Below are 15,465 nucleotides of genomic sequence, written 5' to 3'. Positions count from 1 at the left end.
AAAATACATTCAAATAACAGAGGAAGCACAAGTGACACAAAGATTTTTATTATAACACATGCAGATGATTACTCTCATCTTAACTTATTTGTAATCAGGCATTGCCTGATGAACACACTTTTCAACAAAACGCATAGTGAAGAAACAAAACAAAATAACAGAAGCAAACGCAATCTTGCATAGACTAGCAACACAAGCGTTTTATTGGAAATCATTAACAAGTACTCAATAAAAACATCAGCACCCTTCATGAAATCTCACGAACTCATCCAAAGCGATCACAGCAAATCATGCATGATGACGATGCATGAATTAAGTGTTGGCCTTAATCACTGAAACAACAAGAAACTGGACTTCAACAACTAGGGTTTCATTGCTTGGAAGGTATCCCTTGGTGGTGTCATACAGATCATCCCTCGACAAAAATTTGGAAGACTCTTTTTCCGCTGCCGAGTTGAAAAAATACTTAATTGCAATAAAATAATATTCGATGTATAATTAATATGCGTTAGCCAGCTCTTGTTTATGTAATAAGCTAGGCTTCAAACACATATGAAGCTAGTAAAGAGTTGATGCCGGTGAAGGGCGGGTACTCACCTTTTTGTTCAGCGCCAGCTCTATTCCTGCTGTATTGGTTGGGTATTTTGAACTTAAATTCTGCATAAACTGGTTTCTTAGGTGTAACTTTTTGATAATCAGCTAGCTTTAATGAAACAGTAAGATAGTTGCCTCTATCAGCTCCAGATCCTGCCGGATAAACCACCAGTTGCCTATATTTTACCCAATAGAATTAATTAAAAAAATGAACAACGACACCTTAAGGTTTGGCAAAATCATCACAGAGACCTATTGTTTTAAAGAATGGTCATACAAACTTCACGATTTGTCCAAACAGTGGGCAGTAGGTGAATCTATGTGACCATTTATTAAATTAAAAGTAGGTGCATACTTACCAATTTCTTTCTCCAACAGTGAATTCACCTGAGCGCTGAACGGTATCACCTACAGAACCGAATGCTGGGATGGTAAAACGATAAGTTCCATCATCAGGTTCACTAACAAAGGAAAGAATTTCCTCAGAGCCAGTTGGTTTAACAACATAGACCTCAGCACCAAATACACAACTTTCATCAACAAGGTACCCATTTGAAGGTTCATTAAAAGTTGCAAGGTCAAGAAATTTGCCGAAGCCCCATTCACCCTTGCGCCTATCAAAGCCCCTCATTGGGGCTTTAGCATCCTGAACCACCAAGTACTGGTTCGATAGCTGATCGTACACAAACAATTTGTAGTACACATTAACATTCCAAGTACCATCAGAATGGGGATTGCTGTCGTCTATTTTCAGGTAAAGGGAAAGGTGGTCTTTGCCACCATTATTCTTTTTTCAATTGGGGTAGAAAACCAATTTCCTGCCATATACAAAAATAATTAATAAATTAAACTTATAAATATTAATTAACAAATGTAATATAATACATTCATTTTCAATTCTATAAGCAATACAAAGACTGGAGGCAGGCATGCATAGATGGGCGTACCAATTGTAGCCCCCGGATTTGAAAACACCAGATTCAAAACTTTCAACCGTTGATTCGGATAGCAGCTTAAATGACTCTATTTTCAGTGAGTAGTCAGCTGGAGGAAGACTTCTTTTCTCCCTTGATATTGCTAAAATTCACATGAAAATAGATATGTAAGAATACTGTACGTAGCAATGACTATAATTAATACGATGATAATTTAAATGATACAAACTAAGATTATTCGAAAAGCAGTAATTAGCACAAAACGTACCGTTGTCGCCCATGGTAGAATTTCCGAAAAGGTTAAAGGATTTGATGAACTCAAAAGGCAGGCAGGAAATTTGTGAAATTAGCTTTCGATGGATATTCTGGATTAGCTACTACAAGCTATATATAGGCAGATTCTAAGATTTAACAAAGTCTGGAGAAAGCGAAGCAAGTCTTTCTTTATTAACAAATTCCCCTAACACAGGTGTGATCATTTTAAGTCATCCTAAATCAACTTGCAAATTATGGAATTTCAACAAGTTCAATTAATCTAATAAAAAAATTGCTTCATTATTGACATTCATTTATAACTGGTTGATATATTTGAATAGGGTAAATGCTCATTTACTTCTTATTTTAATCAATCAAATCAACTCAACCCAATCCAACCCAATAATTTGAGAATTGAGTTGGTTTGGGTTGGACATATTTATTTGATTAGGTTAGGTTGGTTGATTTTTTATCAACTCATTCAGTAGCAGGTTGAGTTGAGTTTTCATATATCCAATCCTGCCGAATCCATACCCAACGCTAACAGTATCGCTGAATATTTTCGGTAAGGTGAACTAGGGTTTATGAGAAGTGATATTCTCGAAGGCTTTTGTCAGGACCATACGTGGGATAACATCGCTTACGTGCCAATTGGTCAGAACGTCGGTCTAGGCCTCCTATTGGCTTGGAAAGCTCTCTAGGATTGGTTCTACGTTAACTCTTGTATCACGAGGCTTTTTTTTTTTGCGGACATAAGTTCCCACAAGTCACCTAGTTAAGGGTTCAATGTAATTTTGGCCTTACTTTAATGAATTCGTGCCTTTCAAACTACAACCTATAGTAATTGTCCTCAATAGCTGTTTTGTCCACCAAGTATTATGTACCTTTGGGACGTGTAAATCGGCGGACCAAGCACCGGATCGACTGTCGGTTTTAGGCAGCAATGTTTAGCCCCTTGATCATATGTAATGTGTGAACTGGATAACGTAAAGCATATCTTTCTTTATTAACAAATCCGAAAAGTCTCTGATTAAGTTAAGGTCATTCTCAATCAAATTAATTACCATATGGAATATCAACAAGTTCAGGTCTTTCTTTAACTTTTTTTGTTAGGTAAGTTCATTATAATAAATTTATTCTTTAAAACGAAGACTTGATTTGAGTTCTATGAGATTAGATAAAACTAATTTAATAGATTGGAATCATAGAACTTCAAGCCTTGTTTGAGTTAATAACTTTCAAATCCCTGAGGTTTAATTATGTTTCTCAATGAAGGAAATAATTTAATTTTCCCGTTTAATAAAATGAGACACCGATAGAGTTTTTATTTTTTTTGGGTCATTCTAGATCAAGTAGCCAATTATATAATTTCAACAAGTTTTATTAATCTAATGAAAAAAAAAAGATGTTTTAGTAATATAATGAAAATCACTTAACATTAAAAAAAGACTAGCATGACTAATGCCAATTAAATCTTAAGCCAATATTAATAAAAAATTTCATTCTTTAATAATTTTTGTTAGGTAAAGGCGAAGGTCTTAATAGTAAATGAGTAGATGTTAATATGCGGATAAGGATTCTCTCCTGATGTAATCATGTCCTGAGCAAATAACTTAATTACTGATTGGTAGTTAATAAATAAAAAAAATAAAATAAGTTGAATCTTACCCATACACTACCACTAAAAGACACATGGCAGAAGATCTTGAAAAACTCAGAACAGATTAGATCAGGAGACGATCTTTTTATGTTAATTTGCTGCCTTTATTCATCTTTAGACTCTTAATACTAGATGAACGTTCAAATCCCTACGCCTGCAATACTAGATGAACTTTGAAGAAAATTAATCTGCTGTCATTATTCATCTTTGAACTCTGAATTTATACAGAGACTGTAACGGAAAACAACAAAGACAGTTAAAAGAGAGCAACAAGTGCTCACTTAGTGGACACTTCTACAAGTAAATAAAAACTAAAGATTTATTTTCACTATAACAACAACTACCCCTAACCAATAGGACTCCGCAGCAGCCGCGTGAAAGTTTCAGATGTTGACATCAAATATGACTACTATAGCACAAACCGTAATTAAAGCCAATAAAGTCATTAGCTATATTAGTAATAAATATCATAATGTAGTATTTTTGTTAAGTCATTATATATAATAAATCTAGCCTGTATTAGCCAATATTAATAAATTTTGCTCTTTAATAATTTCAATTAGGGCTTGTAATAAAACTTTAATTACGGAAGGTCAGTGTAAATTAAGCTATGCTAGTCAATAGTATAAGTTTCATTTGTTAAAGACGATGTAACACATATAGTAATTGCCAATAAAATGAATAAACAAAAGCTTCAAATAAAGTTGTGGGTATTAGCTAGTTTTTTTCTCTAAAATCTCTTGCGTGGAAATAAAAGGTTTAAGGTGGTTGATACAAATTTTTTGAAGATAAAACACATTTGCTATATCATCTCTAGGATGAATAGTCTGACTAATAACGCCAGTTTTTTACCTCTGTAACCGAGATTAGAAATCAACCAACTGGGTTACTTTGAAGAATGACGAGAACAATTAGATGAATCGATCAACATAAGGTTGAGATTGATAATCGAATCAAAGAAGTACTTAATAAAATTAATCCAACAGTTACCTATAAAATCAATAATTATGGGACTATTTGTACTATAAAAATATTTAGTACACTTTTTTGTTTTTTATTTATATAAGATAGCCCAAACGTAATTTAGTATAAAGAACAATCCATTATGGTCAAATCAATATAGAATTCCTCTATTTTCCATTTTCCCTCTCTTCACATCTATTGCCTCATTTTATAATTTACTCATCAAAAGTAGTCATTTACATTCATTTTTCTCTAAAATAAATAAGAAGAATCGAACTTGTCAAAATTGATCATTTTAGACTTTTATTTATTTATTTTTCTCCCTAAGATAGTGGACAGGATTAAGGGGGTTTTGATTTCTTAGGATTTGAGTCGTAAGATTAGGGTTATGATTTATGAGATTGTGATTTAATGAAGGGTTTGATTTTGTAAGTAGAGGATTTCTGAAAAATACCTTCCTGTTTTTTAATTTTGGTTTGTATTTCTGTTATAATTTTATTATTTTATGGTGTAAATTAAAGGGCAACATTGTCATTTTGCTAATATTCTATCAAAGTTACTAACGGTATTAAGTTGGAAGTAGAACAGTTTTTGAAAAATGGTGAAACTCTAGGTAGACTGTAGATATTTTTGTCTAAATCAAAAAAGAAAGAAACACTTAATTAGAGGACATACGTACTATGAACCTTACCCCTCATCAAATGCAAATACAGTAGATCACAAAGAACATAGACGTCATCTTTCCCTTTACCTGAAAATAGATGAAAGCAATTCTTATTCTAATGCTGCCTGGAGTGTTAATGTCTACTACAGATTGTTTGTGTATGATAAGATTAGGAAGGATTACTTGGCAGTCCAAGATGCTAAATCTCCAGTGGGGACCTATGATCATCAGACAAGTGAATGGGGCTTCGGCAAATTTCTTACCCTAGCAGAATTTAATTAACATTTAAAAGGGTACCTTCTTAATAATACGTGTACAATGGTGCTGAGGTTCATGTTATTAAACCTACCGACACTGAGGGAACTCTTTCCAAGGAGGACTCGCTTGCTGTTATTAGAGAAAGAGGAATTGATCGTGGTTACAACCAATTCGTTAATTGCTTAATCACTGCTTTCATCAAATCAATTAAAACTCTTATTATCGATCGTGTACCCTTTTTAGGTCTCCTACTGGATTTGGAATAAAGTCTTAAGTCTTTGTTTCATCGCTGGTTCCTCTTCGTATCTGCATTTTCATTGTTATTTTGGAATGAAGGTTTAGCTTCAGAATTCAAGATGTTGTCGCTCTTTCTGTTTTTGGCTTATTGCATTTTGTTATTACGAGGGGAAAGGCTGGTAAAAAGTTTAAGATTGAGTTTAATTGTCTCTTTTTAATCAATAAATAATTTTTTTGCTTATTTCCACGGTTCCACCAATATGGTTGACCAACAAAAAATTTTATTTTGTAACTTCCTAACATATTTTATTTTAGAAAGAGCGGGGATATTTTCACCTTACTTATTGTGGAAATTCACCCATTTCTTGGAAAATATATACAATATGTTTTCATTATTTTTAATAAATACAAATTAGTAAAAAATTAGTGCATTTAATTAATTAATCCTTCTTATAATTTTTCCTTACTTTGGTTTCTCTGAGCAATTTTTACCATTATGGTTGCTTTAACATAAATTTCATTTGACTATTTTATCATTACGACATAAAAGGGTAATTATTAGCCATCCATTCTAAATTTACATTTTGTTTAAAAATACTATAAAAGTTAGAATTTGTTCAATCATCCTTCCTAAGTTTGTAATTTCTATCTACCATCCAAAAAAATAAATTACCTTTACAAAATGACCACCATTGTCAATTTTGTTTGTTTTTGTTTGATCATTTTGTATGGGTAATTTCGTCTCTTTGCTTCTATTTTATCATTTTGTTTCTATTTTACTATGTTGATACAATTTGTAAACTTAGGGTGAAATTAAAATCAAATAAATTAAACTTTTTTAGTATTTTTGAACGCAAAGTAAAAAGTAAGGTGGGTGGTTGATAATTTTCTTCACATAAAATGACCAAATTAATCGACCTGAGAATATTTATTCATTCTTGTAAACAATAATTTAGGTATTTAATCTTGTGATCAATAATCTAATGTTTTTGTATGAAATTTAATAGTTTTCAATACCATATATGTAAATGACATGAATTTGATACCCCAATAATTTACATGAGTATTGTACCTTAAAGACATTATGTTGGTTGATTTAAAAATTAATAATCATAGTAATAAATTAGTATTGATACATCATTTAGAAATAATAAATTTTGTAAAAAATTGAAGATAAAGTAAAGTTTTGGTACATTTACCTTACTAAGGTAAATTGATAAATTTAAACTTAGGGTAAAAACAACTTTAGCAGTCAAATATAATAAAATATGTAAGACACAAAAATATAAATTAACATAAATTTAATTAATTAGTTCTAAAAATTCTTTTTTATTTGAAATTTAAAAAAAGTAATGTGATCTTTATGTAATTACTTTCTAGAAGTGGGGTAGCTTTACAAAAATTGGGGGTGAAAATATTATCGACCTTTTAGAAGGGAGTAAGGGAATACTTTTTAAAAGAAAATTACAAAATAAGTCGCTACACTCTTTTAAAGTTTCTAGAATAAGCTTATTATTTTAATAAAAACATTATACCATATTTTTCCATAAACAATAATATAAAAATCATAAATCTAACATATTACCACAATAAAAAAAAAAATCAATTTAGAATCAAAGTCTAGGAAAAAAAACTAGAAAGGATTTACGACATCGTAAATAGACTTTTACAATGTTTTAAACTATTTATAGCACCATATAATTTTGATCTAAAGCTAACTCTTATCACCACTTCATATTACTTAATTTCTATTACACACACACACAGATACACGCACGCACATTATAGTAAGAATTTTTTTTATAACTATTATTAATTTCCTTATATTTTAATGAGTTGATTTTTTTTAATTTAATTAAATTTGTGTGGTTTAAAAGAAGAAAAAAAGTTTCTGGAAAATTTATCAAATTTTCTCTAGAAAAATAAAAATCAAATTATGTCCATTTTAGTCATTGTACAATAAAACAAACACTTTAGGAATAAAATTTACCAAACGAAAATATTTTGCTTTTAAAACTTACGGCAATCACAACAACATAGTTTATTAAACACTTAGTTGCATGTTTATTTAGTGGCTTATTTCATACGCATAATAGAAGTAACTTATTTCATCAGTTGCAACAATCTTCCATTGGCCCGAAATCTTTCTATCAACAGAAAATTTGTGAAACATTTTAAGTAATTTTTATATTACTGTTAAGAGGCCTTGTAAAAAGAATTGGCTAAGGCCTCAAATGCCCTTTAGCTGGCCGGGAAATGTTCTTTCCTCCTTAATTTTTTTATTGATCCCATTGCAGGATACATTGACTTTGTAATCTGCTCATATAATGGCATCGTCACCAGATGTGCTCTAGGCTAAAGCACGTTATCTTCAAAATGTTATATGGACCACCTATGTTATAGTCTTCTTTTATTTTTAAGTTAAATTCATTTGTAAACTTTGTTTATTTATTTTATTGACAATTGGATTTTTTAATGGATTGTATAAGTTACGTGTTCATGCCATGAGAAATTATTCAAGAAAAAAAAATTGCAGAAGTCTATAGAGAGAGGCGCGAGCTATATATATATATATATATATACGCACACATTTTTGCCTTGACTATTTCAACTAAAGTCTTTTTTTTTTTGGTTTAAACCACCCGATTTCCGGCGACCACATTGGGCCCCGACTAATTCGGATTCGGGGTGTAGTCACAGTTAAGGCTCTTTACCCCTCCCAAATAGTGTGTTTAGTGGGGATCGAACCCGAGAGCTCTTCCCACTTACCCAGCCTGCGTTGCCAACTGAGCCACAACCGTTTGGTCAACTAAAGTCTTTATTTAATCATATATTCCTCTATGATCTATAATTATTTGTATTTTCCTTTCCAGTTTCAAACATAATGGGGTCCTCAAGATGTTGCCAATTTGTGCTCTTGGCTTTATGCCTAGTGTTACTTCGGGTAAGGCGGGTTACGACCCCTTCATTGAGTGAATTTTCTTTTTCTTTTTTTTTTAATAAAAAGACTAAATGTTAATTTTGAGAACAAATTACCAGAAAAAGATTTAAGAAACAGATCAAGAATCAGAGAAGAAAAACGCCAAACACAGAGGCACAGAACAACTAATGAGCTTAACCAAAACGATACTGTTTGAAGGAAAAACTCACAAGCTTTTATTTCTCAAACTGATTACACCTCGATCACACGTTACAGAGGAGATTACAAGTTTTCAATTAAAGCAAGAATTACAGAATTTGGATGAGAAAAGAAAGAGAAAACACGCGCATATCAGAGGTTGTTCATCAGCCCTTTTATACAGAGGGTTCTGGAAATTTTCCAAAAACGCTTCTAACGACCATAACAAACTTTGCCACATTAGCAAATTATTTGCATATCACCCCTACACTGAATGCGATTTGGACTATGGCCCATAACTCTCTTTCGATTGCATTTTAGTCCCCAAATTCACAACACAATTCTTCACACTCGCCACCTTCACTACTAAAAAAAATGATTTTTACTGACACATTATAAAAAATATCATTAATTATGTTCATATGCACCATTTTTCATTTTTAATAAATAAGTATCATAAATTATTTAATATTAATGTGTCAATAAATTAAATATCAGTTATTGTTGACATTGAAATATCAGAGATTAAAAGAAAAATCATTAAAATTTGCTTTAACTCCAACTCGAACCTAAGACTTTTAAAATTCAAAGCTATAACATATGGACAATACACCATTAGACCTTGTAGAATTAAGATATAACAGCGTTAATGAATTAAAAAAAAAATTAAAATAACAAAAGCAAAATATAACCCAGACTTGGAAACTTTATTTCGTTTATGCACGCAAATATCTGAACCAAACCCTATCACTATCTTGCTTTCTCTTTCTCTTTTTCCTTTTTCTCTTCTCGATCTCTTTTTTTTCCAGTTGTCCATTTACAAACTCAATTCAATTAATTCAAACAGATAATGAAAAGCTAAACCCTAATTGAGGCTTCTCTTTCCTTTTTCCATTTTTCCCCAAATCGAAAAGCAAAACCCTAATTGAGGCTTCTCTTTCCTTTTTTCCTTTTTTCCCCAAATCGAAAAACAAAGCGAAACCCTAATTGAGGCTTCTTTCATCGGAGTTTTTTTTTTCCTGTTCAAATTTCACTTTTTTTGTTCGCACTCGAAACCCATTTGCTTGAATTTGAGATAATTGTTGAGAAGCTAGTTAATTTGTTTGCTATAGAATGTTCGCCTATGCCTAGAATTGTAGAGGAGGATTTCAGCGACTTTAAGGGCAGAGAGGTTTATTTTAACAATTGGTAATGGCTTAATATATTTTTTTGTCAATTATTCAATGGTTTTTTTTTAATTTTAGCTTATGATTATTTTTTGTAATTTTAATTTTTGGGTTGTTGCCGATGTTGAGAAATTCATGTTTATTTGGAAGGTTGCACTTTTCTTTAGGTATTGATTTTGTTTTTTGTTTAAGTCTTGTGGCTTTGAGGCTTTAAGCGAAATGGGGTTTATTTTATAAATGAGGATCCTATGTGGGCTTATGGAAATTGGATGTGATTTAGAGTTTGCAGCAATTTTTCATTTCATAGTAAGATGGAAGTTTAAAGGGGAGTTTATTAGTGGATTGTGTTAGGAGTTGGCCCTTTTTTTTAATGAACTTTATGTGATCTGTTTTAAGATTGCGAACAAAAGCTTTGATCGGTACTTGTGTAATTGTCCATAATTTGAGTAGTAGACCGTAGGACACCATTCCATGATAATGAGCATGGGATGCTCTGTATATGTAAAGCAAGGCAATAGTTTCTCCAGCAACTGACTGGTCTCCACTGTGAACATGTTATTTCACATTTATATTTTATATATGAAAGCTGTATGAAGTACTTCAAACTGACTGGTGTACTTCGAATTTTTAGGTTTATCCATCAATTGTTCTAAAACCGAATTATGAACTTTTGAAAACTCCATTCATGGCTTTTATTATTATTTTGGGTATTGTTGTACCTATAGACTTCAGTGTAGGTGGGCTCCTAGCTGGCGAAAATCACAAGCTTTGGTGTTCATGACCGTCAGGTTCTTATAGTTATTATATTGGCAGGAAGCATATGGTTAGTTCAGTCTACTTACTAAAATAATTAACTTTTTGTTGAGTTGTTTTAATTTCATAGCCATGCTTGCTGTTGGTGATCTCTCTATGTCTGCTATGTTTTGATGGTCTTTTATTTTTTTACAATAATTATGCCTAATTTTCTTTACTTGATCTTAATTCCCAGTCCCATCACTATGGAAAAGTAGAAAAAACAAATATTTCTCAAACTGTTATTCAGCATTTTGTTTAGAGATGCTAATTTTATGTCTCTCTCTCTCTTTCTCTTTTGGGTCCTTATTGCAAGCTTTTTAGTACTTTGCAACTCTGATGTGTTGTAGGCCGCTCATTTACATAATATGAGTCTTATAATTCCTTTTTAATTTCCTCTAAAAACTATCTTCTTTGTGGTCTAATTTTGACTTGTTTCCCCTCTCCTTCCGAATCTAAAGTGACCTCTTCAATAACTATGAGATGGTAGTTGTAACAAGTACAATCACAAGAAACTGTAAAAAATATGCCGGGGGGGTGGGGGCTAGTTGACCTCTGTTAATGCTCCTTGATTTTATTTTGTTGGGTTGGACTTGGATAATATTTAATGATTAAATGTTATATTTTGTTTTGCCAACTACAACTTATTGAAATCTGAAAAAGTAATATTTATTAAAGTTGTTACTTAAGGCAGTTAGTTAAAAGCCTTATCAACGGTCAACATGTTTCTTGACAATTATTGTTTTTTGAGAACTCTGTCGAGAAAGTCAGATCTCTTAAGAAATAATATTTTGTTTGACAGTTAATATTTATAACACAACACTACTCTCTCATCTCTCTACATATTATCCATGATAAAAGAGATTTGTTCCCCAGTCAACATTACTGGTAAACAAAACTAACAGGAATATTTTTAACTTTGTAATGCAGGGTCTTTTATGTATGCGCTTGCGCACACTTACACCACTTCTTGACTTCCCATATAGAAGAACATATGTAAAAGAGCCTTAAGATACCTCATAATCCATTTAACAGCACCCTAATGAGTTTTATTTGGACAACTCAGAAACCTACTGACCACACTCACAGCAAAGGCTATATCTGGCCTCGTGCAAACCATTGTGCACACCAGGCTTCCCACAACTTGTACATATGGTATCCCATCCATTTGAGCCCTTTCAGCCTTTAAGAGTTGAGCTGCTGACAATTTGAACTGAGAACCAAGAGGTGTCAAAACAGATTTGCTATTGTGCATATCAAACCTTTCCAAAACCTTCTTGATATATTTTTCTTGGCTTAGAAACAAAGTACCAGCAGCCCTGTTTTTTAATATCTCTATACCAAGGATTCTTTTTGCACTTCCTAGATCCTTCATTTCAAACTCACTATTCAGTAGATTCTTCAATTTATTTTTGTTTGCTTGCAATTAGCATATCATCTGTTGTGCAAATTTTATTGAACTCGCAAGCGCACAATTCTATTGTAGAATAGATCAATGGTGACAAGTGTCTATCCCACGAGGAGGTGGATTTTAATTATGTGTAGAATTAATTTTTTAAGTTGGTGGTTGGATTTAAGGTAAAAATAATTTGGAATATCCTAAAATTTAAATTGAAATGGTAGAATTAAATTAAAGTGAAAAATATTATAATTGAAGTGCTTGGGTATCTGGATCTGCATCAACACGCACCAGGGGCTAAATATTCTTTATTACTGCCAATTAAATCATGAGGGGGGTATCCACTCCTCATGAACCACGCTCTAATCAATATGGTGCTAAGGGCTTATCACGTCAAATAATAATAACCTTGTACTAGGGAGCCGATTAAACCAGAACGGTATCTAGATAAGATTATTACTATTTATCGACGAAAAGTCAAAACATCTACCTTAATTAGAAGGGATGAGAAAATAAATTTACCAAATAAAGCCCATGGCACATGTTGAGACTTCACCTTCAACCCAAGCTTGAAAGAAAATTAACTACTCATAATTGAACTAGGGGCAAAATGAGAATTTATTAAAATTCATAGAAAATACAAGATGGAGAAGGAATTACAGAAAATTGAACTCAAAAATGAATTCAGAGATGCCAAATTAGGGGGGAAGAGCCTCTTTTTTTTATAGATACACGAGTAAATCATGGCCATCGTATTAAAAATATTTTGAACGCTCAAGATTGCACCACGTCATCAGTCAACAGTACGCGGTTTGAACAATCAGGCGGCTTGAATAGTGACGTAGTTTGGTTGTAAATAATCTTATGTATATGCATGTATCCTACACGATTTTTGGTCCACTGACATGCTGCCATGTCACCGATCAACGGTACATAAGAATTTTAGTCCAATAGAATCATGACACCTCATCAATCAATGTCACATCATCATTCCGTATATGTAAAGAATGTCGTGAACAGTAACATGGACAGTACCGTACATGTGAACAGTGTCATTTTTCCTTTTATGCTCCTCTTAAGGTTTTCGACTGTCCTAAGTTCAAAACTCATTTTCATTTTGCTATCTTATCTCTCGTTCATTGCGAAATGACCATGATGCCCTTAAAATACATAAAATACTTAATTAAAATAAAATACACATAATTAAATCACAAGAAGCTTAAATACATAACAGTAAGGATGTTAGTAAGACTTTAAATGTAAAATGACGATTTTCTCTTTTATAAATATACACTTTCTAACACTAAACACAACCTCAACCAGCTTATTGCTAGTCCCTAGCAATTAAAACGAAAACAAAATTCAAATCGAATTTTTTTTAAACACTCGTGTTTATTGAATCAGACTAATGATAACAATCAAATAAAAGTATAAACATTATCTCTAGTCTAAAGAAATATTACACCCACATCAACCATCCACATGCATCAGTTCAGCAGAATTTGTCATAGTTATAGTAATCAAGCCACTTTCAAGAATGACATGTCAAACCCCAAAAGCTCACCAGTAGTAATGACACTCTCACAAAGAAATTAATTCCAATAAAAATAGTCACTCCAATAAATGATAAATTGAGAGAAAAATAATAAGGACGCAATATCACACGCTCTCACCAAGATGAAAGAAATATGCCCACAACTTAGAAATAACATGATCTTTAAGTCAAACAAAATGCTAGTCAACCCAATTTATTTTTTTATTTTTTTATACATCACTACATCTTTTTAGCCCATAAAACTAGCTTATATTTCATACTATAGATCCCTAAAATCAAGAAGGACTTTTATTAGGACGTAACGTAGGCTAGGGACATGGTACATTTCGCTTATTAATTATTATTGTTATTTTTTCTCTTTTTTTCTTTTTTTCTCTTTTTTTTTAAACAATTTTTTCTTTTCTTTTTTTGTATGGCACAACTTAACTGAATAAGATAATTATTTACTTTTTCTCAAACATAAATAAGTGATGGAACTTGTAAGATATCGAGTAATTCTCCAAATCAGAGTGGGTCCAGATGATAAGTGGACATAGAAAAGTGTTTTTTTTTTTTTTTTAAGGCTCAAAATGGTTAACTATGGATATTTCACAAGAGGGATGGCTAGAAAGGCTCAAACGGGTCAAAAATGGCATTTCTATCATTTTTTAGGGCTATAACTAATCTTCAATATCTACTAGTTAGATAGACCTCCAGATGTAGCAACACACACTTTTTTCTCTCTTTTTTTTATTTTATTTAACTTTTTTTTAAGGATTGACTCAAAGGAAATCTAGGTATCATGTATAAAATAATAAACTGCTTTGTTGTATGAAGAATGGGCAAAAAGGGGTTACTCTCCAAGAAAAATAATAGGCTAAAAAACTCACTTGGCAGTCATTATGACATGTGCATTCCTTCAAGCAACTCATATTTGTCTCCGACATCAACATGTAGAGTAGCAAATATGGCGTAATATCACTTAAGACCAAAGATAATACAAATACTAAAATTTGAAAGTAATCATGTCATCCAATATTAAAAAAATACATACATTTTTTTTTTAGGTTCAAACGACATTCTACCCCCCAACCTATTCTAAACATGAAAAGAAAATATAGAAAGGTGAAAATGATGCAGAAAAACTAATTAGAAAAGTTACACTAAAAATGATAGAAAAAGAAATTTTTTTTAATTAAGAAGATGCGTTTCTAGAGTCACTACACTCTATATTCAGCCATCTTCGACTCAAAAATTTGAAAGTGTATATTTATAAAGGAGAAATCAGAAAAAAGAAGTTAGAAAAAAAATGCTTCTCAAAGCTTAACAAAGAAAAAGAAAATGTCTAGAATTTTTTTTTTGTTTTTTTTCAGAAAAAGATGCGTTTCTACAGTAACTACACTCCATATTCAACCATCTTCAACACAAAAAGTTGGCCACGGTTAGTCTCTACAACAAAAAATCAGTAAAAACTTAACCAAGATTCCACAATTGTCAATTATTCCCTCCCCCAACCAGAACAAAACATTGTCCTCAATGTTTTAAAAGAAAGAAATAGAGTTTAGAAGACATCACCTAGATGGTGCAACACAGAAGAAAATATTTACAAGCGGAGAGTTAAATCTAATTTGCACTTCTTACTACGGCTACTGTTACCATTATTATTTGAGCGCTCCAACACAAAGGTCCAGGGGTCTGGATCTGGTCTATAAGCTTGTAACAGATCAAGTGGCTCATTAGCAGTGTGAGCACAAATAAAAAGTTTTTCGCTGTAGAAGGAATGAAATAGTTTTTTATTGCATGGTTGAGAAATGCGATGAAGCCATCATAAAAGTTATTGACATTTAATAAACCGATGGGTTTCTGGTGAATATGCAGATGAGCCCAAGA

At 31.9% G+C, this 15,465-nt stretch overlaps 1 protein-coding gene across 1 annotated transcript; it reads right to left on the bottom strand.

Annotated features, from left to right (window-relative positions):
• Positions 1–535: 535 nt before the first annotated feature.
• LOC102614535 (uncharacterized) lies at positions 536–1,485 on the bottom strand. Its single transcript, XM_052441041.1, has 3 exons — positions 1,480–1,485; positions 954–1,381; positions 536–770 (listed from the first exon to the last, which is right to left on the bottom strand). The coding sequence occupies exons 1-3, from the start codon at positions 1,483–1,485 to the stop codon at positions 536–538; spliced, it is 669 nt and encodes a 222-aa protein (XP_052297001.1).
• Between the last annotated feature and the right edge of the window lie 13,980 nt (positions 1,486–15,465).

This window comes from Citrus sinensis, chromosome 5, assembly GCF_022201045.2.
Source record: "Citrus sinensis cultivar Valencia sweet orange chromosome 5, DVS_A1.0, whole genome shotgun sequence".
Classification (NCBI taxonomy): domain Eukaryota; kingdom Viridiplantae; phylum Streptophyta; class Magnoliopsida; order Sapindales; family Rutaceae; genus Citrus; species Citrus sinensis.
The sequence above is the reverse complement of the archived record's forward strand: the minus strand, read 5'-3'. Positions and strand labels throughout refer to the sequence as shown.

Excerpts from the sequence above, each read along its gene's own strand:
- LOC102614535 (XM_052441041.1), bottom strand. Across the intron at positions 771-953 it reads ACTGTTGGAGAAAGAAATTG|GCAACTGGTGGTTTATCCGG; the intron begins GTAAGTATGCAC and ends GGTAAAATATAG.